Raw genomic sequence first — 24,948 nt, forward strand, 5'->3', positions numbered from 1 at the left:
GAAAAAAAATCAATTTTTCGTGCGTGCAGCCAGAGTTCATAGATTTATTAGACGTTGTCACGTCAAAAAAATTAAGACGTCTTGCCTTTTCTTGCCACCGGGTGAAAATCCAATTGCGAGCGAAACATCTTAATCTATATCGTAGCAGGGTCATACTGTACGTATTAACAATACACTTGTGTTTCCAGAAATTAAATAAGTGGACAAATTTATTTCTGAAACAATTAACATTGTTGTAAAGACATGTTGCAGTTTTGCTTGAGATGTATGGTGTAATTAACCGTTCATCACCTTGAATATAGTATATTTCACATATAAATTTAACTTAAAAAAATATATATTTGAATTTTTGTTTTGTAAACTGGTTTACATTTTCTTAGTTTATCAATTGTGATAAGTCTTTTAATTATATAATGGTGAAACTAATTCATAGAATAAATAATTTTTTAGATATACTTCTGAGCGTTTCAAACTCTTTTTAGAATCGATATAGAAAAACAAAATTAGTGTTTAGCCGTTGTATCCTTGTTATAAGGCTTTTTTTGTGTAAATATTTTAAAAAACCGTAAGATTTGTGGAGTAAACTATTGTAAAATGTGAAGCCGTACGAAATTTACAATAATAGATCAGAAATAGAATTTTATGTATTACTAAAATCGGAAATCGTAACTTACTTTTAAAACTGATTTTTTTTTCTTTATTGGTTTTTTTTATTGTAAAGTGGTTTGCTTGGGTAGGTAACATTAATATGAAACATACAGATGTAAATAACAACCGTAAATAAAAATACATAACCTAAGTTCCGTAATACTAAGTAGCCTAGCATTCGTATCATGTATTTTTTGTATCAAGACAAATCCCAATTTGTAAATTTTTATACCTGGAATGGTAAATATATAGAGTAACGGTATATGCGAAAACAAATGCTAAAAATCTGAAAATACTTTTATTATGTGCTCTTTCACTTCCTCTTTTCAAATCAACCGGCGGAGATAAGAAATTCCAAATACTTTAGGAGATATGGAATTTTTAAATTTTGAACATGTAGAGTAGCGGTATTTGCGAAAAATAATTCTAAAAATCTGAAATTACTTTTATTATATGCTCTTTCACTTCCTCTTTACATTAAAACCGGCGGAGATAAGAAATTCCAAATACTTTAGGAGATATCGAATTTTTAGATTTTCATCACAATACCTGTGAATTCAGGCGGCCACCATTGTTTCTTGTTTACGGGACGAGTATGATTTTTTTCCGCGTAGGTGAACCGACCATTGTTGCTTGTTTACGTTTATGATTTTTTATTTTCGCGACGTAGGTAGAACGACTACATCATTTTCTACTAATGGCAAAGGAATGTACCCGCCTCTAACGTATCTGAGTTTTTAACGTTTCAAATTTTAATGTTTTATTTGTTGCGCAAGTAATAAGTAAAAAAATTACGTGAGTTCCTACCGTTCATCCTTTGTCCCGGTTTGTTAGGTCAGGTCAGCTACATTATAAATACTTTAAAACTAAACAACCATTAAAATTAATTTATATTATTTTTAATGTCTGCTTAGTTTGAAAGTATTAATAATGTAACTGACCTGACCTAATCGACCATTTTAATTAATTAGGCATTCACGAACGGTAAATCAAGACGCACATAAAGTTCTGCCATTCCCTATTACACCCGAACCATTTACCTTCGGCCAACCTCGGTTTTATTTATTAATATTTATATTTCTCTGTTTATTTTAATGTAGCTATACTAACCTAACTAACCGTCCATAGTGTTTTAAAGTGTTTTAATGTAGCTAATCTAACATAACATAACTATAATAAAAGTATTTTCAGATTTTAATAGATACTCCTAAACAAGCAACAATGTAGTCGTTCACCTACGTCGCGGAAAAAAAATCATACTCGTCTCGTAAACAAGAAACAATGGTGGCCGCCTGAATTCACAGGTATTGTGATGAAAATTTAAAAATTCGATATCTCCTAAAGTATTTGGAATTTCTTACCTCCGCCGGTTGATTTGAAAAGAGGAAGTGAAAGAGCACAGAATAAAAGTATTTTCAGATTTTTAGCATTTTTTTTGGCATCTACCACGACTCTACATATGATGAAATTAAAAAATTCGATATCTCCTAAAGTATTTGGAATTTCTTACCTCCACCGGTTGTTTTGAAAAGAGGAAGTGAAAGGGCACAGAATAAAAGTATTTTCAGATTTTTAGCATTTTTTTTGGCATCTACCGCGATTGTAAATATTTACCATTACTTGCGCAACAAATCCAAATAACAAAAATAAAACATTAAAATTTGGGTAAATATGTACAGTCGCGGTAGATGCCAAAAAAAATGCTAAAAATCTGAAAATACTTTTATTCTGTGCCCTTTCACTTCCTCTTTTCAAATCAACCGGCGGAGGTAAGAAATTCCAAATACTTTAGGAGATATCGAATTTTTAAATTTCATCATATGTAGAGTCGCGGTAGATGCCAAAAAAAATGCTAAAAATCTGAAAATACTTTTATTCTGTGCTCTTTCACTTCCTCTTTTCAAATCAACCGGCGGAGGTAAGAAATTCCAAATACTTTAGGAGATATTGAATTTTTTAATTTTCACCACAATACCTGCGTAGTATGCGGCGATCACGATTGTTTCTTGTCATAGATAATAAGATTTCTTGTTTACGAGTATCATATTTCTTATTGGACAATTTTGTCACGTGACTGTTCCGTGATTGGTCAGTATTCAAATGAACCAATACTTGATTATTTATTCATTTATTGTTCAATACGATGTTTAATTAATCGGTCAACTTCTGCCGTGAACGACTACATCATTTCCTTATAGTGGCAAAGGAAATGTACCCGCCTCCAACTTAGGTGAGTTTTTAACGTTTCTAATTTTAAAGTATTATTTTTTTATTTGTATATTGTTGCGCAAGTAATAAGTAAAAAAAATTACGTGAGTTGTTAATGTTCATCATTTGTCCGGGTTTTGTTAGGTCAGGTCAGTTACATTATAAATAATTTAAAACTAAAGAACCATTAAATTAAATTCACATTATTTTTAATGTCCGCTTAGTTTGAAAGTATTTATAATGTAACTGACCTGACCTAATCAACCATTTTATTTATTACGCATTCACTAACACACGTCAAAATAAAAAATGGCGACGTTCGAAGGGTTAAACAGGCGTTGTATTGCTAAATTAAAAATTTTTATATCTCATAAAGTATTTGGAATTTCTTATCTCCGCCGGTTGATTTGAAAAGAGGAAGTGAAATAACATAGAATAAAAGTATTTTCGGATTGTTAGCATTTTTTTCCGCATGAATACGCAGGTATTGTGAAGAAAATTAAAAAATTCGATATCTCCGAAAGTAGTTGGAATTTCTTATCTCCGCCGGTTGATTTGAAAAGAGGAAGTGCAAGAGCACAGAATAAAAGTGTTTTCGGGTTTTGAGCATTTTTTTTGGCATCTACCGCGACTGTACATATTTACCAAAATTTGAAACGTTAAAAACTCACCTAAGTTAGAGGCGGGTACAATTCCTTTGCCATTAGTAGAAAATTATGTAGTTGTTCACCTACGTCACGGGAAAAAAAAATAAATAAATAAATAATACTCGTAACAAACAAGAAACAATGGTGGCCACATGAATGCACAGGTATTGTGATGAAAATTTAAAAATTCAATATCTCCTATGGTATTTGGAATTTCTTATCTCCGCCATGTTCAATGAAAAGAAGTTAAAGAGCATAGAATAAAAGTATTTTCGGAATTTTTAAAATTTTTTTAACAAATATCGCCGAACTATGAAAATTAAAATTTCGATATCTCCTAAAGTATTTGGAATTTCTTATCTCCGCCGATTGTTTTGAAAAAAGGAAGTGAAAGAGCATATAATAAAAGTATTTTCGGATTTTTAGCATTTCTTTTCGCATATACCGCTACTCTACATATTTACCCCTGGAATATTATAATTGCCTACATTGAGTAATTCAGTATTAAGGATTAGGTAAGAATGTAAAACTTTAAAATTTTATTAGGTATTGTTATTTTCTAGTTTAGGTGCTCGTGGGAAAAAAATTTCAATAAAGTTCTGTATATGGAATTCTCATTTTATTTGATGAATCTACTAAACAGCTTTGCAATATTTAAAATAATTCACTGGTAATTTGCCATGTTAAACAGGGTGTTTGTTTAGATTAGCTACATTTAAAATGCTTTAGATATTTTGTGCAGTTTAATTAAGTTAGGGTAGTTACATTCAAAATAATGTTAATTTTGTAAGGCCCATTCTGCAATAACACAGAAACAGAGACAGATCATAACTGGAAACTGATATCATGGAACCAAGCATTTACAGTGGCATGCATGCAGACACGCACCCATACTGATTAGCTCAGCAATGCCCATCTCTTCCTCTTACCAATGCTAAGTATTTGGCCACGTTGGTAGCCATGGTTGTTTATATTTTAAATATGTTAAAAATTTGTTTCAGATACAAGAATATGTAATTTTTCTATCATTACTTTGTGGTTTATTTGTATTATATATTTCAATTCTGGCCATTTTAAGTTCTTGATCTCAAAATTGGTATAATTACATTATTTAGGTACGTAGATAGAAATTGATACATCATGGCAACTACATGGTGAAAAATATCTTTGTTATGTGTACACTTAGTCCTTACTCTATTTTTTTTAGGCAAAAATATTCATTATTTTTAACGTGACAGTAGGGTTTTCATAAGTGATGTTTCTGCCCACATGGATGATAGATAACAAAATCTGTACTGTACATCCATTGTGTTGGGCATTGTACCTGTAAAATTATTTGTTGCAGGTTCTTGACAATGAAGCAGAATAACGAAAGCCCATTTAGGATGTGGTCAGCATTTGCTTGGATTCTTGGCACTGTGTGCATGCCATTAGCGATACCATGGGTGGTATTTAACATTGTAGCTGCGTGGAAGTTTAAACTATTCAAAAACAAGTTACAAGGCAAGGTATGTTGGCCCATAAATATTAAGTATTGTTTCTAATATATATTTTTGTATGAACATATTATTTTTTGAACTGGTTGTTTAATATTGTATGTGCTGTACAAAGTTACTCTGCCTGTGGCATTTCATTGAATATGCTTTATTACTAATAAATGTTTGTTACATTGTAATTATTTACCTCAATCAAGAATTTATTATTTTTATTTTCTAGCATAGTTTGATTCCAATTTTCATAAACTGCATGTCTACAATTCCAGAATTTTATCGGGATGTTGTAATAATATTTTTCTACAGCACAGGATCGCTTTTATTTATAATTAAATAAAACATAATATGAAATAGTAAAATATGAAATAGAAATTTGCATGAACATTAGAAATCTGTGACTTCTTCAGTGGACTATGAGACTGTGAACTGAAGTGATGCGTCAAAAATAAAGTGCAAGATAGCAAAAGGCTTCTGGAAATTAAATTTTTGAGGTAATTTAAAATTAAATTAAAATTTAGCTGTGTACATATTTACAAAGCATAAAAATAGTAAACAAAAACAATCAGAAAACAATTATTTTAGGCGCTCTATATTTACTTCACCCTGATGACTACCTTAGAAATCAATAGATTCTGTTATTGGACATCGCAGTTGTAGACTAGGCTGTTTTTTGTGTGACAATGTGACGTAATTTATGTGAGGATAAGGACACACACCATCCACAGGTTCGAATTATTGTAGAAGGGCCTTTACAACGTGTATATTTTTGTTTATTGGATAATGTATCCCAGTCGAACATAAATAATAACTTAAAAATTATGTGACTCCGTACTATGTATCCAAACCCATGTCAATCCTTGACAAGAATTTTTTTTTTTTTTTTTAGCAGTATGGAGGCACGAAGCTTCGGCTTCTTATGTGTGATAGCACATAAACTGTTGTATAAAAGGAATTGTCATTTTGCCTGTATTAGGCGTAATAATTCCTTTTATACATCAGGTTACATGCTATTGCACGTAACAAGTCGGATCTTCATGCCTCCATACTGCTAAAAAAATCCCTGGGGTTGGATTTGGATGCATGGTAGGGAGTCATTTTTTTTTAAAGTTATTATTTACGTTACATTGCGTTACAATATCCAAATTAATAATATACATTTTCGTATGTATAGAAAACCCTAGGATCAGAAACGCAATTAAAGCACAACAAGGCGATGGCCGCTTCACTGCATCTCCTGAATCCTGAGTAATTTTTAAATGTATTCCTAATTCCTTATCATAGTTGACCAAACTTTCTTAATTATTATTTTACTGCAGTGCTATAGAAAACAGGATGTTTTCGAACAAAAATAAAATGTACTAAATATTTCGATTGTAAATGTACTAGAATTTTATTTGAAAATTGAATTGGACCCTCTCCAGACCATCATTCTGAATCTGCCCTTGCTCTAATGTAACATACAAATTGAAATTTCTCAGAAACCAGTAGGAATTTAAAAAAAGCTGTTCGCAGAGTAAATAGAGGAACATCTTCAGTATTCGAAAAAGTTATTTTTCGAATTTTATTATTTTATTAACGGAAAAGCCTCGACGCGAGAAAATTACCAGTTTGGAGACTTCCAGCTCTGTTATTGTTGACTTTTGTGACCAGTCCTTCAATTACATTTTTTTTTCATGGCCTCTAGATACTTTGATGATACCTAGATTTACCCTTTGCTTCACTGCCTAGCATCTTGAAAAACAACAATGTCTTTAGACTTATTTAGTACTTGTTACATCATTACCTTAGTTCCATTTAATGAATACTAGGTACTTGTGTACATGGCAACTATTTTATTTCTAATAAAATATTGCACTACAGTGTCCACTCTGGACAGCTTTGGGGCTCACTTCTGAATGTAATGCTGAAGAACAATGCAATACAAGAAATATTTTGTGTGTCTGAATTATTGTGTACATGTGCAATTTTATTTTCTATTAGGTGGTTTTAGTTACTGGAGCTAGCTCTGGGCTTGGAGAAGCTTTGTCCCATGAATTCTACAAGGCAGGTTGCCGAGTCATATTAGCTTCTCGGCGGCAAGATGAGCTGAAGCGAGTGCGGGAATGCCTCCTCAAAATTCATAAGGTACATGTACCACAAACTAGAATGTAGTGTTTTACAAAACTAAGGATTATGTTCTCAATGTAGTGACCATTATGTCTGATTAACTCCTTTCTGCACTTCCTATGCAAAGCTTTAGTTTTATAATGCTTGCATAATGTTACAATATTGAATCTGTATGGATGGATTCAAACTAACATTGTTTTAGCAACTTGAACAGTATATATAATGCTTTAACAGTTGCAGAATTGCTTACTGGTTAAATTTTTGAAAATTAATTATAGCTTTGGGGTGTGTCATAAAGTATTTATGTATTTAGAAACTGTTTTGTTGAGTATAGTGCAACTATGAATCTTTACCTAATTGATGTTGCAGACTCAGCACATTCATCCTCCTGTCATTATACAGTTGGATTTGTCCGACACCAACTCCATCCCTGATTTTGTTAATCAGGCCCTAAATATATTTGGTCACGTCGACATATTAGTCAACAATGCCGGTGTCAGTTATCGAGGGCAGATAGTTACCACAGGCATTGATGTTGACATTAAAACCATGATGGTGAACTATTTTGGACAAGTAGCACTAACAAAAGGTTAGTTTTTTGTTAAATGAATGAATGGGCTTAACATTGAGGTCATATGAGCGATGAGGAATGATGAGATGAAAATGGGGTATAACAGGATGAATGGTTGGGAGAAACAAGAGTACCTGGCGAAAACCACCATCTCGCTGCAATGTCTGCCAAGTTTTCCACTTGCATTTTTTTTTTTTTGTTGTTGTTGTTGTTGTTGGAAATCAGTGTTTATGATGAATTTTGGCATCTCATAAGTTCACATGACAAATTCCCTCAGTGCTGAACAAAATGTTCTTAAACTTTTAACTGTAGGTTCACTTGACTCCTATTTCTTAAAAATTGTAGCTTTCAGACGATAATGTACCAGAAGTGATACAACATCAAACAGCTCTGGTAATGTTTGATGCAAAAGACCAGGGATGGATCAAGGATTTCCTTCAACCAGAGCAGATATTGTGATTAATTTAATGGAGTTGAATCAATTTTTTTCAGTGGATAAATATCTTGAAAATAAAATCATTTTGAAAACAACAAATCAAGACCTCCTCAGGTCTGAAAATTAGCATTAATTGCAGTGTGCCCAACTAACATTGTATGCAGCAATACATTTTGAACGTGCCCAAAGTATCCTTAGGTGTGGGGATGGAGGAAGGGATAAGTGAGATAAGCTAGTGAATGACTGCCAACAACTAGCTCATCTCTACTAGTGAGGAAGAGAGGGACGAGAGTAAAACAACGTAGTCATTATCGCTCGTGGACATGCCTTCTAGGCAGGCTGAGCACGAGCATTTAAGTCTTTACAAACCACTATAACGGCTGTTTTATTGATTTTTTTTTGCATGTAAGGGCATATAAATTAGGGGTTGTGATAATACAACCCTACATTCAGTCGTTAGCTAGCAAAAAGAATTTCTAACAATTTTAATGCTATTACTTTCATTTTTGATGGAATTTCGAACACTTGAATCCCCCGAAAAATCCACAAAAATCAGCTCAATCGGTGCTGTATTACGGAATGTACGTAACCAAAGAATTCTGAATTAAAGAGTGCCCACTATATTGTAAATATAAACCAAATCAAAACATGAACTTGGAAGCTCTGCAGAAACACATCTAGCAGTGGCGTAGCGTGCCATCTCGGCGCCTGGGGCGGGAGACCTATTTTGCCGCCCCCATTCTATAGGTGCTTAGTTAAAATTAAATTTCACATGCAATGAGGTACCTTATATTGAAGTTAAAATAGGATGAGCGGTTTTACAAGTGGATTCTACGGGCCTTATGAGCAGCGAAGTCAGAAATAACTTTGTCAAAATCAATATTAACAGCCAATTCTTGTTCAATTGACAATATAGCCAAGTTTGATAGTCTAGCGGAGCTCATAGTAGATCTGAAGTAATTTTTTATTAGTTTCAACTTCGATAAACTTCTTTCACAACTTGCAACACTAATCGCCAAAGTCAAATATATACGAATCAAGATGACTATATTTGGAACCGAAATTCCGAGATTCAGTTTTTGAATGAACTGGAGGAGCTCCAGTGGTCCTTTACCACTTATATCTTCCTCTGATTCAGAACAGGCAACAACAACAAACTGCTGAAGACGCTTCCGCTCCATCTGAAACTCGTCCTTGTCGATGTCTTCTAATACATGGGAAAGATCCCCGAACTTGCTGTCCAAAAGTTTCGCTGGCATAAAAAATCCGAACTTGTCCGATATTTCTTGAATTTGCTGGAATAGAGTCGTTATTTCTTGAATGATCTTGTCGAATGATGCGATAATCTCTCGACAGATTTCCTGTTCGTGAGACAAAGCTGCATCTTCAGAAGATTCATCGCCATGCATGCGTTTTTTCCTGCAAATTCTTCTCGTTTTGAGTTCGATTCCGAGTTTTTCGCAGAGAGTCTTAGCAAAGTCAATTGCTTCTTGCACGAAACGGTCTCTACTTTCCACTAAGAGGGTTTTCAAAGCGCAGAGTTTCTGAGCACACTTATCCACACTTAGTCCTCGTTGCTGCAGGTAAATCTGTGCGTCATCTACTTCAGATAGCACTGCAGCCCAAAAGCCAAGAAAAGTTAGGAAGTTAAATGACTGCATGGCTGTCAGGAGAAGACTGGCTCCCGATCTTGTTTCGGAAGTTTGAGATGAATCTGTTAATTGTTCTAGTACCTCAAGAACTACCTCAAACTTATTTTTAAGCATCTTGACAGCTACATGTCTAGCGCTCCAGCGCGTTTCAGTGACTCTTTTTACTGCTTGACCTGTGACGGCATCCAAAGCGTTCCATCGAACAGTTGATGCGGAAAAGAAGGCAAACAGCTTCTCCAGAGTTCCAAAAAACGTCACGGAATCCACTGATTCAGAAGCAGCGTGTACCCCAGCCAAGTTTAGTGAGTGGTTTGTGCATGCAACGAATATAGCTTTCGGATTCAGTGCTTTAATCCGGGCTTGAACTCCATTGTGGATCCCTGACATTGTGGCAGCATTGTCATAAGACTGTCCTCTCAGATTCTGTATGTCCAGTCCGTCTGATGTTATCTTCGCGATTATATCGTTGCTGAGATCTTCTGCATTTTTTCCTTTTGGTTCGAAGAAGTCAATGAAAGATTCTACCACGGCGACTTTTTCTCCTTCGATATGTACGTATCGCAGAACTTGGCTCATTTGGTCATTGTGGGAGATGTCTGGTGTACTGTCGAAGATTACGCAATAATATTTAGCTTCTTGAATACGACGGATGATGGTGGATCGAACTTGCTGTCCCAGTAAGTTTATAAATTCATTCTGGGTTTCTGGAGATAGATACGAAACTGAGACTCTTGCTCCCAGCTTTATCTTTGTCAGGTGTTCCATTAGAAGAGGGTCGTATTTAGCTAGGAGGTGCACTAACTCCAGAAAGTTCCCGCGATTGCCACTATCATCTCCTCGAATGTCTTCTCGATGTCCTCTGAAGGCCAGATTCTGTTTGGCTAAGAACTGGATAATTTTCAGCAACTTGTACAGTACATCCCTCCACTTCTTCTCCTCACTTTCGAAAACTTCTTGTTGTTTCTGATCGATGGTTGCTTTACAGTTCAGGCGAACTTCCAACTCCTTCCATTTCAAGAAGCTCTGTTCACGGCCCAGGCTATTTTCATGGTCTCCTATTCTTGTATTTAGCTTCCACCATTTGTTGAATCCTTCATCAGATGTGAAGTTAGAGCCGGAATTGCCAAACAGCTTGCAAGAAAAACAATACAAGGATTGCCCCTTTGACCCCTGGTGCGAAACTATAATTTGTGGATTTTTGGGATTTAAATTAACGGACTAATAAAACTGAAACTGGGATTTTATGTTCAGCGTGTTTCACCCAATCCCTGCCAGACCTAGAAGAAAAAAGGCGTCGACCGTTAGAAAATGACTTAACTGAGAAGGGCTTGTAAACCCATAATTTGTAATTAACTAATTTTTTGGTATATTTATTTGCATGTTAAGGTGTGTCAATTTTTTGCTAGATTTCGCCTATTTTAATTGGTATTTACAGCAGTGATATGCCCGGTGTGTATCTATATTTGTATTTGTATTTGTATTAATATGTTCTTATATATTTTTAATGCCTTTTTGGTAATTATATTTAATTTTCGGAGCTCCGAAGTATATGATCAAATTATAATTTTTTGGGGGAATTGTTAAAGTATTTTTTTAGTATTATTATATAGCTATTTTTTTATAAGTAGTAATAGGGCATGTATTTTATGATGGATGCGCCTATTTGTGATGAAACGATTTTATGATATATATATATTTATTAAATGTTGTCATATAAATTTTGCGTCTTTTTAACTTGCTGCCTCCTCTCACTGTTCGCAACCTTATTAGTATTTTTTAAGCCTGCTATTAGTTTGGGTTTTAATATTTTTTTGGGTTTACCTGCGCTCGCGGTACGGGGCAATATAGGAGTTTTACTGTGTCCCGGTTTGCGGAAGTTGTTTGGTTTGCCCTGGGTTAAGGTCAAACTTTACAGTACAATGCGTAGTACTAAATTCAATGAGTGCGAAAGAGAGGCATCGACACGGGCCGACGCGTGAAACAAAAGATTTTGTATGAGTAATTAACATAATAAGGAGTGCCGCTGAACTCGGCTCGCGCGCGCCAGGCGGCGCGGCGTGATGCGATGTTGCCGTTCGTATGTAAATAAACAAACATTATAAAGAGCTCTCTCTGTCAGTGATTTCGCAGTTTTTCTTTTAAATAAATATTAAAAAATAGTTGGTGCGCAAAATTTTAGATAAAAATGGAACATTATAGTGTGTCTGACACATGTAATGAATGAATCATAGATCAGATCTCAACCAGCTTCACCGGCGACCCGCCCCCGCGGGCTGCCGCCCGGGGCGGGCCGCCCCCTCCGCCCCACCCACGCTACGCCACTGACATCTAGTACCACCTACCGAAGACTAGAAAATAATTTTACTGTTAACGTCTTTGTGTCTTACCAGTTTCTGAGAAAATGTGATATTTGATGTTAAGCTTCCCAGGAAGTATGAACTAATGTGCAAAAAGGAATTTTTCTGTCCACTGGAATATAGTTTGGTGTTGCATTATTTATGTGATAATTGTTTATAAACCTTTCACCTGGCCTTAAACAGAAAATTTGGTAATAATTTTAGCGAAATGTAAGCATATTTGTGACAGCATGTAACTACTTTCAAAATCAATAAAACATTGTCAACATGTGGTATTATTGCAAAGTATTTAGCTGACAGTATGTAAAGTAACCAGAAAATTTGTGTATAAACACTTAAAAGAAAATAATGATGATAATATTAAATAATTATGTCAGTTGTATGTATTGGTTTCTAAACTTTTGTGTTGATTTCATTTTTATTTTTTGTTGTTGCAGCTCTATTACCATCTATGATCAAAAATCACAGTGGTCATATTGTAGCTGTAAGCAGTGTGCAGGCAAAAATAGCCATACCATATAGGTAAGCCCAAGATAATTGTAAGTTATGTAAATTTTTTGTTATTTATAAATCATAACTGCTTGAAAGAGGAATTATTTATTGTGGTTATCGTCAAAGTGAGTAATTTTTATGTATGCTATGTCAATTAAATTGGACTGCATGATTATTTTATCAGATTATTTTTTAGCTGGTCATGAAATTTTCTATTGGCTCAAATTTAATACAATTGACTGATGATAATCCAACATTTGACAGTCCAACGCTGTGTCAGATGACGTCACTGCTGCCAAAAAAAAAACTACATACTACAGATTTTTTTAAGCCGTAAAAATGTGCATAGATAATTGCTACAATTTGTTTTGTTTTATGTTATAAGAATTACACTATGAATTTCTATATACTGTATTTGTATATTTCTGTATACATAACTACATATTGTTGACATAAATATTAAAATTTGTTTTATTCATTTGTGTACAACTATGCCTAATTCAGTTTTTTTAATATCCACAGTGGTTGTAAAATATATACTTAATATTTTAACATTATATATACATAACTTAAATTTTCTTGCCTTAGAAGTAAAAAGTCAATTTTAAAAAAATCAACCTTTGGTTATCCAACATTTTTGATAATCTGACACCCCCTCTGTCCCATAAATGTTGGATTATCGTGAGTCAACTGTATAGGTAATTAAGATTATACAAAAAAGGTATTTTCATTTAGTTTTTGTAATATATCAGTCTCGCACTTATTTTTTTGCATACAATGCATGACAGCAGAAATATTTTTAAGTCGAAAATCATTAGCATGCTTGTACAATATACAAGTTTTGACTGCCTCTTACATCATAAAATTTATTGTGAATGTATGAGATCACAGTGTTTGTCGGACATTTTTGAGACTTGATGAAGCATAATGTTTTCAGATGTTTAAGACCTCGATTATAGGAAGAATTATTTGTCAATTTGTTACTTAACTGCAAATGGTTTTTGATGTATAATAAAAAAGTTCAAAAATTTTATTTTTTGGCTTATTACTTGAGGGATGAAGTTAAATATATATTTTCTCATAGTGCATCATTTACTAGGGGTTATTGGTTTTGTTTTAAATCACTCTGTACATTTCCCTTATTCTGAGCATTTAGTAATTGACAGCTGACAGTCATTCCGGTCAGCAAGTTCACAAAATTCAATGTATACACAAACTGTATAACATCTGTTTCAACTGATAACATATTATGATAGTTTCATATTTTAATGGCTTCTTGACAAAAAGGTTAACATTTAGCAAGAATTCAACTGTGTTTATATAAGATTGAATCAACTGTACATAGTTTTGTTCAGTATGTATATAGTAGTTTGTTGTTTGCACATACAGTTTTTGTTACAAATATGCAGTTATAATTTTCCCTGTGAACTATTCAGTAAGTGTTAAGTGGAACTGCTCAGGTGTGTTACGTGTGTTTGTGCGTGCCTCAGGTCGGCGTATGCAGCATCCAAGCATGCACTGCAGGCTTTCTGCGACACCCTGAGGGCAGAAGTGGCTTGTCACAATGTGAAAGTGCTGGTTATCACAGCAGGATATATAAATACCAATCTCTCTCTGAATGCCATTACGGGGGATGGAAAAACATACGGAGGTAAATAATACTTTTGCCAACAACATATTTGTGCTGACACTTCAATATCATTATTTTGTAATACATATCAATTTTTATATATATAGGTTTAATTACTAGCCATGGACTTCTTAGTCAGTTAGAGAATAGGTGCCAACCCACCACCAATGTTTCCTAACTGCAAATTTGCCAAAAAAAAGGAGGTGTGTATGCGTGTGTGTGTATAAATATATATATATACATATATATATACATATATACATATATATATATATATATAATGTATTTATTTTCTTATGGGGGAAATATACACACTTAAAAATTATGATGTTATAAGCAGGAAAACATTACACGTAACACTGTATCTTTCCTTTTCCTCTATATTTTTTTATAACATGTTAGTATTTTTCACTAGACTAGTTATAAATAGTGGGGATGAGGTATTGTTTGTGTTTCTAGTGCTGGATGAAACGACTGCTGCTGGGTTCAGCCCTGAACATGTAGCCCGAGAGATTGTGAAGAATGTGGTGCTGGAGAGTAAAGAAATTACTGTTTCGCAGCTTGTGCCCCGAATAGCGATCTATTTGCGCACTTTCGCCCCAGCTTTGTATTTCTGGATCATGGCAAGGAGAGCGAAGAAGCAGCAGATGTGAATGATCTTTGTGAGCTGACATTCTTATTGTTGTCATGTAATTAATTTACCAAGTGGTACACATCAACAAAATTTTTATTGCGATACTGGAAAACAAATACGATCAGTAACAACATTATAAAATATCTACCATGGGTGGTATAGAGACGTTGACGTTACTCTTACAAGACCAGCACCTACATTACCATTGTACACCTAGGGGGAGTGCTGTGGTTTATGGAAAGTCTTGTCGACAACACTGTGATTTTATAAAGATTGTTGACAGCTGTGGAAAATAATTGTTATGAAAAATGTTATTTATTCATTGTATTGATTTTACAAAAAACAATCACGGATTATGTTATGATAATTTCAATTATGCCTTGCATGTGGATGTTTTGACTTTGTGTGGTAACTTGCAATAGTCGTTCATTACATAACATTTTTTAGTGTATAATGGTGCAGGATTGTAGCTTGGTGTAATCAAGACAATTGAAGTTACCCAAATGAAATAAAACAGTTTATTCCTCTGTGATTGCATTTTAGGGACTGGAGCCTGTGGCAGAGTATTCTTAGGACATGATGCTTTTCGGTAATGCAGTACATCAGTTGTATAGGTGCAAGGTCATGGTGACCAGTTTTCCATACATACTTGTATTTCATCATTCTTAATATTCTTGTAATTAATTTTGATATTTTTATACTTTATAAGTAAAGCCATTTAACTATGTTTCTACTGTTTTCACATTTTTGCTAAGTTAGTATTTGTTAGAATATATTTTTCAGCATTTTATGTACTCTTAGTAATGTTTTTTTGCTCATATTTTACAATTGGATTTGGATGCTATAATTATGTTTCTAGAATATTGTACATTGTTTTGTCAAAAGGAAGGACCAGACGCGCACAACTCGGCAGCACCAATTTCCCCATTTATTTTATATAATGCTTTCTGTATGTATTTCTTATGATAGGAACATCAGCAGGTGGTGGCTACCTTGGAAGGTGGTAAATTGATTGGGTTTTCATGCCAGCCAATCAGAAAAGACTGTGATTTATATGTTTGCTTTTTTGCAGAAATGACTCAATGCGAGGGTTATGTATTTTGTGTGTTGTGTTCTTGGATGAAAGAGGTGCATTGTGATTGATGATCGATGATCTTCCCTGTGAGGTTGGATGTAGTTGCGTAGCCTCGTCAGTCATTAAAGAGTGCTGGGCCGGTTGGTCACACCGTTCTGCAGCTCACTGAAAACAATTTTTTGATACTGTAAGGGAGACAATTTTGAGTATGGGTACCGGAGCCATGCCATAGTAATATTCCACCTTTTGTCTTTTTATTTTTCGGATGTTGAACTATAATTTGTAGACTCCAGACATGTGGCACGGGCCTGGGTGGTCCGTTGGACCACTAGAAAACGTGGTTCCAGTTTTTTCAGTACTTATAGCACGTTTCATTCGTGGTTTGCAGTATGCATTTATATGGGCATTTACTCTCTTTTCTAAGTGCACGATATCTGCCATTATCTCCGTCGTTTTTGTGTGTGATGTTGCCAGATATACACCATAGAGATAAAGGTTTTAGACATAACTTTGTAATGTACGTTTTTGAAGTATATCTGAAACATTTTCTTTTGTAAGGATAATTTCATCAAGAGCCTTTTGATAATTTTCATTTATTTCTAAAGAGTCATAATTGAAAGATGCCATCTTGTTTTCAACTGGTTTTGTCATTAATGTTTTTATATAGTCTAATAGCATAGCTCATTTCATGGAATACGTTTTTGTTAAGTGACCAGCTGTAACAAATAAGTTTCTCATGTGAAATAAATACTAATGTTTAGAATTAAATAATGTATTTTCAATAGACAATCACTTATGGTGTTAATTTGTTTCAAAGTCTTCTATTGTAATGCAACCATTAATAAACACCCCACTACCTGCAACCTCCGACTGATGGAATGTGTTTCAAGTGTTTTATGTGCAAGCAGTGATCATTATCTTAGCTGGGCATGACTGTGGCTTACACAAGCCTGTTAGTAATTATCAGATCTATACCACAGCATAAATAGCTTGAAATTGTAATTATAGCAAAAGAAAAAATACCTTATCCATTACTTAAATTTGTCACATGTGTGTCCATACTAGCTAGTTCGGACAGTGCTTTTATAATGCATCCACTTAACGTAGGAGTTATAACACACTCAATGTACCAATGTAATGTTAGTGACTAAGCAAATTGAATTGCACAAGATGGGCAGACGAGACTGTACAGCCACAGAAGTTGACATCCCCACCGACAGGCCAAATGCAAATACTTGCTCCAGTGAATTATTAATAAAATGGAATAGTAGTGAATTTTTATGATATACAGTCAAACCTCTATCTATCGTTTTTCAGGGGACCAACAAAAAAATTCAGTAGATGCGGACATTCAATAGATGTGGACTTCACTCTAAGAATTTTAAAAAAATATTTCAACCTCAAAATTAGTGTCAGAAATATATCAGTTACTTGTCATTAAAGTTAAATTAGTTGAAAAATAAATAAAAATGGAAGTATTTTACTTAATTCAATTTACACTTGCAAAAAAAAAAACATAAGCACAATAAATCTACATGGAAATTAAAGTCGTTTACAATATCCTGAAGTCTGAAATATGTTTACTCATGTCATCAAATGTAGAGCTGTACTGAAGAAGCCGATTTTGCCAATATTTAATTGAATCAGCATTTCTGCGGACTTCCGATACGCTTGTTAATTTTCGGCCGATATTACTGAAAAACGAGAGAGACTGCCATAACCTAAAAATCCAACCAGTACACTTTTCAGTTTTCATAGTAGAACTGCATTCTTTCAGATAGCATTATTTCTTCGCAACATGTGCCAAACGTACATATAAAAATTTAACATCCTTTTTTTCAATAATGTTCTTTAATTTTAATATGTCATAAATAAATACATCACCGTCACGGTAAATAGACGTCTCGGTTTTTACGGTAACTGTAGTGCAAATGTGGTAGCTATCGTGCTTCTGTAGTAATTATGGTATCGACAAAGAATCTTTAGTTCTTTTTATGGTAATTATCTTAGGATAACAATTGGGTTTGTACTGTAGTTATGGTACATCATCCATATTTCTTCGTAAGTTGTTGTTCATTTGTCTGTTCTTCATATTTACGTGCTCCATTACTTGGCTGCATATTTGGTGATATTTACTGCTGTATACTATCGTTACTGTTGTTATGACGGTTTCTTTCTAAGAAATGGTTATTTCTGCAAAATCTTTATGGTTAAACGATCATCTATTATAATTTATAGTGACGGGACCACATATTTTGTACGATCAATGCGGACAAAACGATAATTCGAACATCGGTACAAGCGGACTTTTTTAACCTTAGTTGTATGGCAATTTTGCCGGGACCGTAGAAAGTATACGATAAACACGGACAATCGATACATGCGAGTTCGATAGATAGAGGTTTGACTGTATATGTACAAATTTAACTGCATTCTTATTTAATTTGTTAACATGTTATTATGCAATAAAAGTTTATTGCGATGCTTCATCATGAGCAGCTGTGGGAGTCCCTCAACACCAGGGATAAGGGTAAGGAGGGGTTATAAGGTAACTGAATATTTACAGGATAAATAATCACAATCATTTTCCTACCAAGTCGTAAGTCTTATTGTATGTGTAATACAAAAAATAAACCAGTTCATTACCGACTTTAAAATGACTAATTAAAATATTTTAAAAAACAAACGATGTATCTATTTGTATTCATAAAACAGGTCTTATAATAGTGACTAATAAACTCCAATATAGTTAATTGTATTTTTTTTTTTCCAACAGCAATTCTTGGACTTATGGTTAACATTTCAATCCTTCAAATTGTACAGTAGCCAATGTTCTACAAGCATACAATATTGTATAACAGTCTTACACTTTTCACATGATGTTCAGTTTAAAGGAATGTCGTCTTGATGTGAAATGAAATTTACCACAAATGCACAGTGATGATAAATGGTCATACAACTATGACTAATTTGATATCAATGAAAATAAATGTGATGAATATTTTGTGAATATGTTGTGTGTTAACCATTGGTACTATCTCTTAATGTTTAACATTTCCCACAACATACAAGTAATTAAAAATTACAAATAAATATTTATCACACTTATTCTGTTAGTATTAAGACTATATGTTACAGCTTAAAAAAAATGTAATAGCATTTTAAATAGTAGCAATTCATATCAAAAACCATGGTAGTATTTAAAATCTGTAAATACATTTGTGCATTTCATTATCACATCATAAAATGCAAATCACTTCAATAATTTTGAGCAGAACAACAACAGACAATATTTTCAATTACATTCCTACAACCTTTCATTTACAGAGATTCAGTATCATTTCTTAGAACATAAACCTGAATAAATGATGCATCATCAGCAACCAGTATTATCTTAAAGAGCATTGCAAGTGATGTCAACTGGGCCAACTTTTCCCATGTGAATAATACACATCAAGCTGTACTTAATCTCTCACCCTGACACTGTAAAACATTCTCAACAGCATAGATTCTCCATTTTTATTACATCTTGTGTGCAAGCTGTAACAAAATTCAGTCCTGCCTGGTGTGATAAATTGTAAATATAAGATCTACGTTTGTAGTCCCCAAGCTGAAAACTATGATCTTTTTTTTTCCCTGCTATGCCAACACAGCTGGTCGTCACTTGTAAGCACTGTACAGTCGCCAAGCACAGAAAATGGCAGCCAGAATAGTCACACTGGCTTGAAACAATTTTCTCCTTGAATTATCACAGTGCACGAGGACTACCGGCGATGCAGATGTAAGGGCACTAATTTCAGGAATATGGGCAAACTTGGTCAGGTCACTTTCAACTTGGTACTGCACACAGGGGTCGAACTGCCATGAGATAGTGTGTAGTCCTGCACAGAGTAAGGACAGTGCCCCCAGCGGAGTGCACACGTACGGCCGTTCGCTCCAAATTAAACCTGAAACAAATTTATTCAACAGCTAACAAAACAACCCATTAAAATGCTGTCTCTTACTCTCAATAATGACTAGCTGTTTGTGGTACTATGTCTGAGCATAAGAAATAAGTATGTGGATTACTACTGATCCTGCTGATATACAGTGCAGGCTATTCAACTACAGCCTACAAATTAAGTTTCATAACTATTTTGAAACCAAAATTTTAGTGTGAAAAATATTAAAAGGGGTAAAATATATTGGTAAAAAACACTGACATGAGATATATATTTTTTAAATTTAAAATGATAGTTAAAAATTAATTGCTAAAACAATTTCAAAATTTAATAAATATATCAAACTACTTATGGGGAAAATAAATGTGAAAAAACATCAATTTTTCCCCCCCCTGGGACAAAATTAATTGGTCTGAAATATTTTGTGTAGTCTTAACATATGACCAGAACCCCGAACCACAATATAAAAATGACTTGTAATCAGTAAAATTTTGTTCCATAATTTTGTGACAGTATTAAATCACAACACCAATGCAAGGCTAGCAAACTCATCAACACATCAGTGGTTATGAGTGTTGCATCATTTGGCAATGGCTGCATCAGCCTAGCTGACTGCAATCTTTACAAACACCCAACCACAGCCAAGCGCTACAACGCACCTGATGCTATTGAACCGATGCCCGAATAAACTGCTGTCTTGTGCAAACAATTTCCAACAGATATCCATCGTGCTGTTTCGTCACCAAGTCGAGATGGCTCCACCACAATGATGTCAGATCCTTCCTCGAGACCCCTTTCTAATTCCAGCTCAAACGTTTCATGTGAATTCTCACCTTCGTACACTTCACGAATTATGTACACTTTTAACTTGTCCTGCTGCTTTCTTCTGTCGGGCCTGCAACAAGCAAATGAAATAAGTCCCAGGCCTTGCTGTAGTTATGTGGACCACCAGCAGTACCCTGGCCATTAGTGTCCACAGCTCATCCCCTGAAATCCAACTCAGTTCAAAAAACAAACCATGAGTTGTACGTAAAAAATATAATTTTTAGAAGGTAAAATAATTGTATAAACATTTTACATTTGAAGATCCCCGTTACACTATATCAAACCACAGTTTTCAGTACAGCTTTGATATTATATCTGGCATCTTGACACAACATGAAATCTAGCTTTGGCATTTATCGACATATACAGTTGTTATGGGTTGGTGAAATAATTATTATGGTTGCAATTGCTCACCTGAACTAACCCACTGTTTCAGGCTATAACATGATGGTAAATATCAGCCTGTAACGAGATATAAAAGTTCTCTTATGCCATACATTTTGATAAATAATTCAAAATAGTAGCAAAAAATCGAGAAAATTTTGGTGAGTTCTGATATCAGCGAATGTATTAAACTATCAATATTTAACATGAACATTGTGTATAAAGTAGATATTGCACTGAACACAAAGTATTAGTCATCTAGCTCATTCCTCTCTCTCTTTTTATTCCCACCTATTTTACTTTTTCTCTCATCCTCTCACATTCCCCCTTCTTTGGCCCGTATAGATCACCCACGCTTCTACCCTCTCTATTGTTTTATTGTTTAGTGTTTAAATATTACAACCTGTATGTTCTTACAATATAAGCAAGGAAATATGTGGGTTTTTGCAAGAGTATTATAGCCGCACTAATTTTCACGTATTTCATTACCAAATTTTAGGTATTTCATTACCAAATTTTAGGTTTATGGTATTGTAAGTAGACTAAATTTCTACCAGATCTAGGATGCTTAGCAATACCAGAATTTCATTTGTAGAAAATAGGAATTATCATGATCAAAATTTCACTGTATCATTATATAAAATATAGAACCACTCGGTCTAGTTTGTTGTGTAATACAAGAATTATTTGGTGAAACAAACTTTTTGCCATAATAATTTCACGGTATCGTGAAATAGACTACAGTCCCACCCGGTATGCAATACCAGTATTTAACATTCTTAAAAATTGAGAATTTATGACATAATATTTCATTGGTGTAATGAAGTAGAATACAAACCTGCCCGGTCTAGTCTATTTTGTAATATCTGCATTTAATATTTTGAAAGTGAGACTTTTCAAGATTTAATCTGTACCGTGCACTTTTCCCGCAACTATTTTTTTTATGTATCATTAAGTTTTCTAATAAATAGGGCATTATATTTCACTATACTGCCATAAATTTTAACGTCTACAGACATAATGTCTTTGATAATTAAATAAGTATTGGTTTCACAAAATAGATTGAAGTGGGGAGAGGGAGGATTATTAAATAAGTGAAAAAGTGTGTTTATAGTTCCCAGCCCAAAGCCCCCATATTCTCGTGCTTGTCCCGTAGGAATGTAGGGGTCGTAATGAGGTAAGCGATGCCATCTTAGTGTCGTCAGTATTGTAATGGAACTGGGATCTAGACTACTCCCAACATGACTGAAATCTCATTAGATTATATAGGATTACAAAGGAAATTGCTATTTAATGAATTTTGAACAGTAAAGAAATATAAATAGTCTACCTATTACATGATTTCAATCATATTAAGAGTCCACATCTACTTATGAGCCATCTCATTGTGTAGCTACAAATTTGATTACAGGGGTTTTTGAGTGTGTTTGTTTTGTAATATTAAAAGTACCCAAAAATATCCCTTTACTACCAAACTCTTAACAAAATTATTAAATTTATGAGACCACACAAATAATTTGCTAAAAGTCTTTTATGGAGTACTTAATCAAAAACAATTTTATCATATACAACCTACAACCTACACTATTGCAATTTGAAAATATTACAAATTCAGCATTAGTAATTTATTCACACGATTGCTCAACAAAATCAATAAAAAAAAATATCAAACAACCATAAAACATTTCGCTGCTTAGTTAGATATTAACATAAATGTCCACTTATATGCTATGCAAATAACACTAAGATATAGAGGTTTTTTTTTTATGTTTTTTTTTTCTGCACTATTCACTCAGTTAAGCTTTAAAAACTAGCAAATTGCATTTTTTTTACGTGACGTATTTGTTTAGTATGTGTTCACGTTAACGTGACAAAATTAATCGAAACTTAACACAAAACAATAAACACTCAACCATTTTAAACTGTTTCCAGTTTTCTGTAGTCATGTCGTTTTTATTTCACATCACTAAATAAACAAATTACCACTAACCTATTCTCTTCACCCACCATCTTTAACTTATAAAAAGAAAACAAAACAGAAAACAAGTTCCGAGTTACTAATTCGTAGCCGGACAATACATTTTATGGTAAAATATATATAAATATGTTCTATAATACAAGGACTATTTAGAAACAATACAAATTATGTAATTATTAAGAAAAAACTATTTAAATGTCCCAACAATAAAAAAGTATTATTATAACCGATGGTAAAAGGAGCGGGATATGTTAAATTTTTTGGTCGAATTTTTTTGTTTCTGTTATATTTTTTATATTGAACGATTAAAAAAAAAAATTAAAATCGAATTTGATTAACAGTGTACAGAATTTTTGTTTGATTAAACTACAGCTTAAGGGCTCCGCCTACCCGGGCACACATACGGTGCGCAGAGCTTCAGGAAAAACAACGCGATTTCATAACTACTAAAGATATCCTAGTGGGGTATTTTTACGAATAGCATTTAAGAGGATACTGAGGGCCGAAAAATACTTTTGATTTTGGATTAAGTTTTTAACTATATTTTTAGAATAGTTCAAATTGTTCAAACGCATGTTTTCAGAGTAATTTTTAGGCATAAAACAACCGGTACAGATTCTTGAAAGCACTTAAGGGACTTGCATTATACCTTTATCTTAATTTCTTTGCCAAGTAATATTAAGGTTATCGCTCAAATTTCACAGTTATCCGTGACGACGAGAAGACTGCGTGCCAGTTCAGAGCCTTGCGTTTAGAGGCGATAACGCTCTAGGGGCCGTATTCCAAGACACAAAAATAAGGGTTTAGGTGTTGAATATGCGATACCTGTACCCTAACCATATTCCAAGTGCACGATAGGACACGGCCAGTCCCTTATTTTTAGGGCACTGATTTTTGGTGTCCTATCTGTTGCCGATTTGATCCATAACTGTATATATATTTTTTTCCTTTTTAATGAACTTAAACGGAACTTTTACGATTACAATTTCCCCCCCTAATATCTTAAAAAACAGCAAACATAAATACAGCCAAAAATTCATTGTTTATTCTTGTACAACCAAAATTAAATATTTTATTTCACATTATAATTCCATAGTTTTAAAAAATAAGCTAAAATTATGACGGATTCCACGAAGTACAACTGTTTATAGCCTCGCACAAGTCCTCGTTTATTAAAACAGCTGCCGAACTGATGCCTTATAGGGGTTCAGTTAGGACATGTTTTGGAATATGACCCGAGAGTTAGGGTACGGCAGTTGCTCAACAAGGCAGTGCATATTCGCTACCTTACTCAAACATCTTGGAATACCACCCTTAGAGTACGTACATCTGACATATCCAATTTGTCATTCTATTTAATTTTGCAATTGTGCTAATACAAGCAGCCACAAACCCCTCTTACAACCCAACTTCCCTAAATATTCTATTTCAATTTCATCCTAAATACCCTCAAGTTACTAACATCCAACACTCGCCAACCATAACTCATATTATTACCTCCTTATCCTCATCTGAAATGAGTGATTTACCCTATCCATCCTATGCAACATTTCTTAATGTTCCATTATGACAATTAAGCAGTTTATTTACATTTCGCAAAAAAATCCCTGCCAAAATTGTGATTACCTATTTATTTGCACATGGTTAGAAGGAATCATTATTACTATGATGATGTCACAATGCATGAAAGCTTGGCAGGAGTAATATATTTTTTGGTTAACGTAAATGTGTGAATAAAATGTAACTAAGAAAGTCCAAGAGAGTAACTAGTTTATAATAAAAAGCAAGTAGGTAGGTACACTATTATGTTATTCCCGAAATAATGAAAGACCTTGTTCTAGTAACTATTCTAGGATAATAATTTAATAAGT

General features: G+C 33.8%; 2 protein-coding genes across 5 annotated transcripts; one reads left to right on the forward strand and one right to left on the reverse strand.

The window, feature by feature from the left end:
• The first annotated feature begins 487 nt into the window (after positions 1-487).
• Positions 488-16,717, forward strand: LOC134532955 (dehydrogenase/reductase SDR family protein 7-like). 4 transcript variants are annotated; one of them, XM_063370037.1, is made up of 7 exons: positions 488-733; positions 4,849-5,011; positions 6,977-7,120; positions 7,472-7,691; positions 12,556-12,640; positions 14,101-14,261; positions 14,700-16,717. In XM_063370037.1, the coding sequence occupies exons 2-7, from the start codon at positions 4,859-4,861 to the stop codon at positions 14,891-14,893; spliced, it is 957 nt and encodes a 318-aa protein (XP_063226107.1). In that variant the 5' UTR covers positions 488-733; positions 4,849-4,858; the 3' UTR covers positions 14,894-16,717. The 4 variants fall into 4 exon arrangements, with proteins under 4 accessions (XP_063226107.1, XP_063226109.1, XP_063226106.1 ...); XM_063370039.1 differs by having other exon boundaries at positions 489-565; XM_063370036.1 differs by lacking the exon at positions 488-733 and adding an exon at positions 2,225-2,878.
• Positions 16,718-16,787: 70 nt separating this feature from the next.
• Positions 16,788-23,174, reverse strand: LOC134532956 (transmembrane protein 11 homolog, mitochondrial). The gene is made up of 3 exons (XM_063370040.1): positions 23,090-23,174; positions 20,550-20,785; positions 16,788-19,896 (listed from the first exon to the last, which is right to left on the reverse strand). Exons 1-3 carry the CDS (start codon positions 23,107-23,109, stop codon positions 19,610-19,612), a joined length of 543 nt encoding a protein of 180 aa, XP_063226110.1. The 5' UTR covers positions 23,110-23,174; the 3' UTR covers positions 16,788-19,609.
• Between the last annotated feature and the right edge of the window lie 1,774 nt (positions 23,175-24,948).

This window comes from Bacillus rossius, chromosome 6, assembly GCF_032445375.1.
Source record: "Bacillus rossius redtenbacheri isolate Brsri chromosome 6, Brsri_v3, whole genome shotgun sequence".
Taxonomy (NCBI): Eukaryota; Metazoa; Arthropoda; class Insecta; order Phasmatodea; family Bacillidae; genus Bacillus; species Bacillus rossius.

Coding starts and splice junctions, on each gene's coding strand:
- LOC134532955 (XM_063370037.1), top strand. CDS start 4,859: ATGAAGCAGAATAACGAAAGCCCATTTAGGATGTGGTCAGCATTTGCT. Junction 7,121..7,471: donor GCCTCCTCAAAATTCATAAG/GTACATGTACCA, acceptor TTGATGTTGCAG/ACTCAGCACATTCATCCTCC. Junction 14,262..14,699: donor GGATGGAAAAACATACGGAG/GTAAATAATACT, acceptor TTGTGTTTCTAG/TGCTGGATGAAACGACTGCT.
- LOC134532956 (XM_063370040.1), bottom strand. CDS start 23,109: ATGGTGGGTGAAGAGAATAG. Junction 20,786..23,089: donor ATGGTGGGTGAAGAGAATAG/GTTAGTGGTAAT, acceptor TGCTTGTTGCAG/GCCCGACAGAAGAAAGCAGC. Junction 19,897..20,549: donor CATCGGTTCAATAGCATCAG/GTGCGTTGTAGC, acceptor AATTTGTTTCAG/GTTTAATTTGGAGCGAACGG.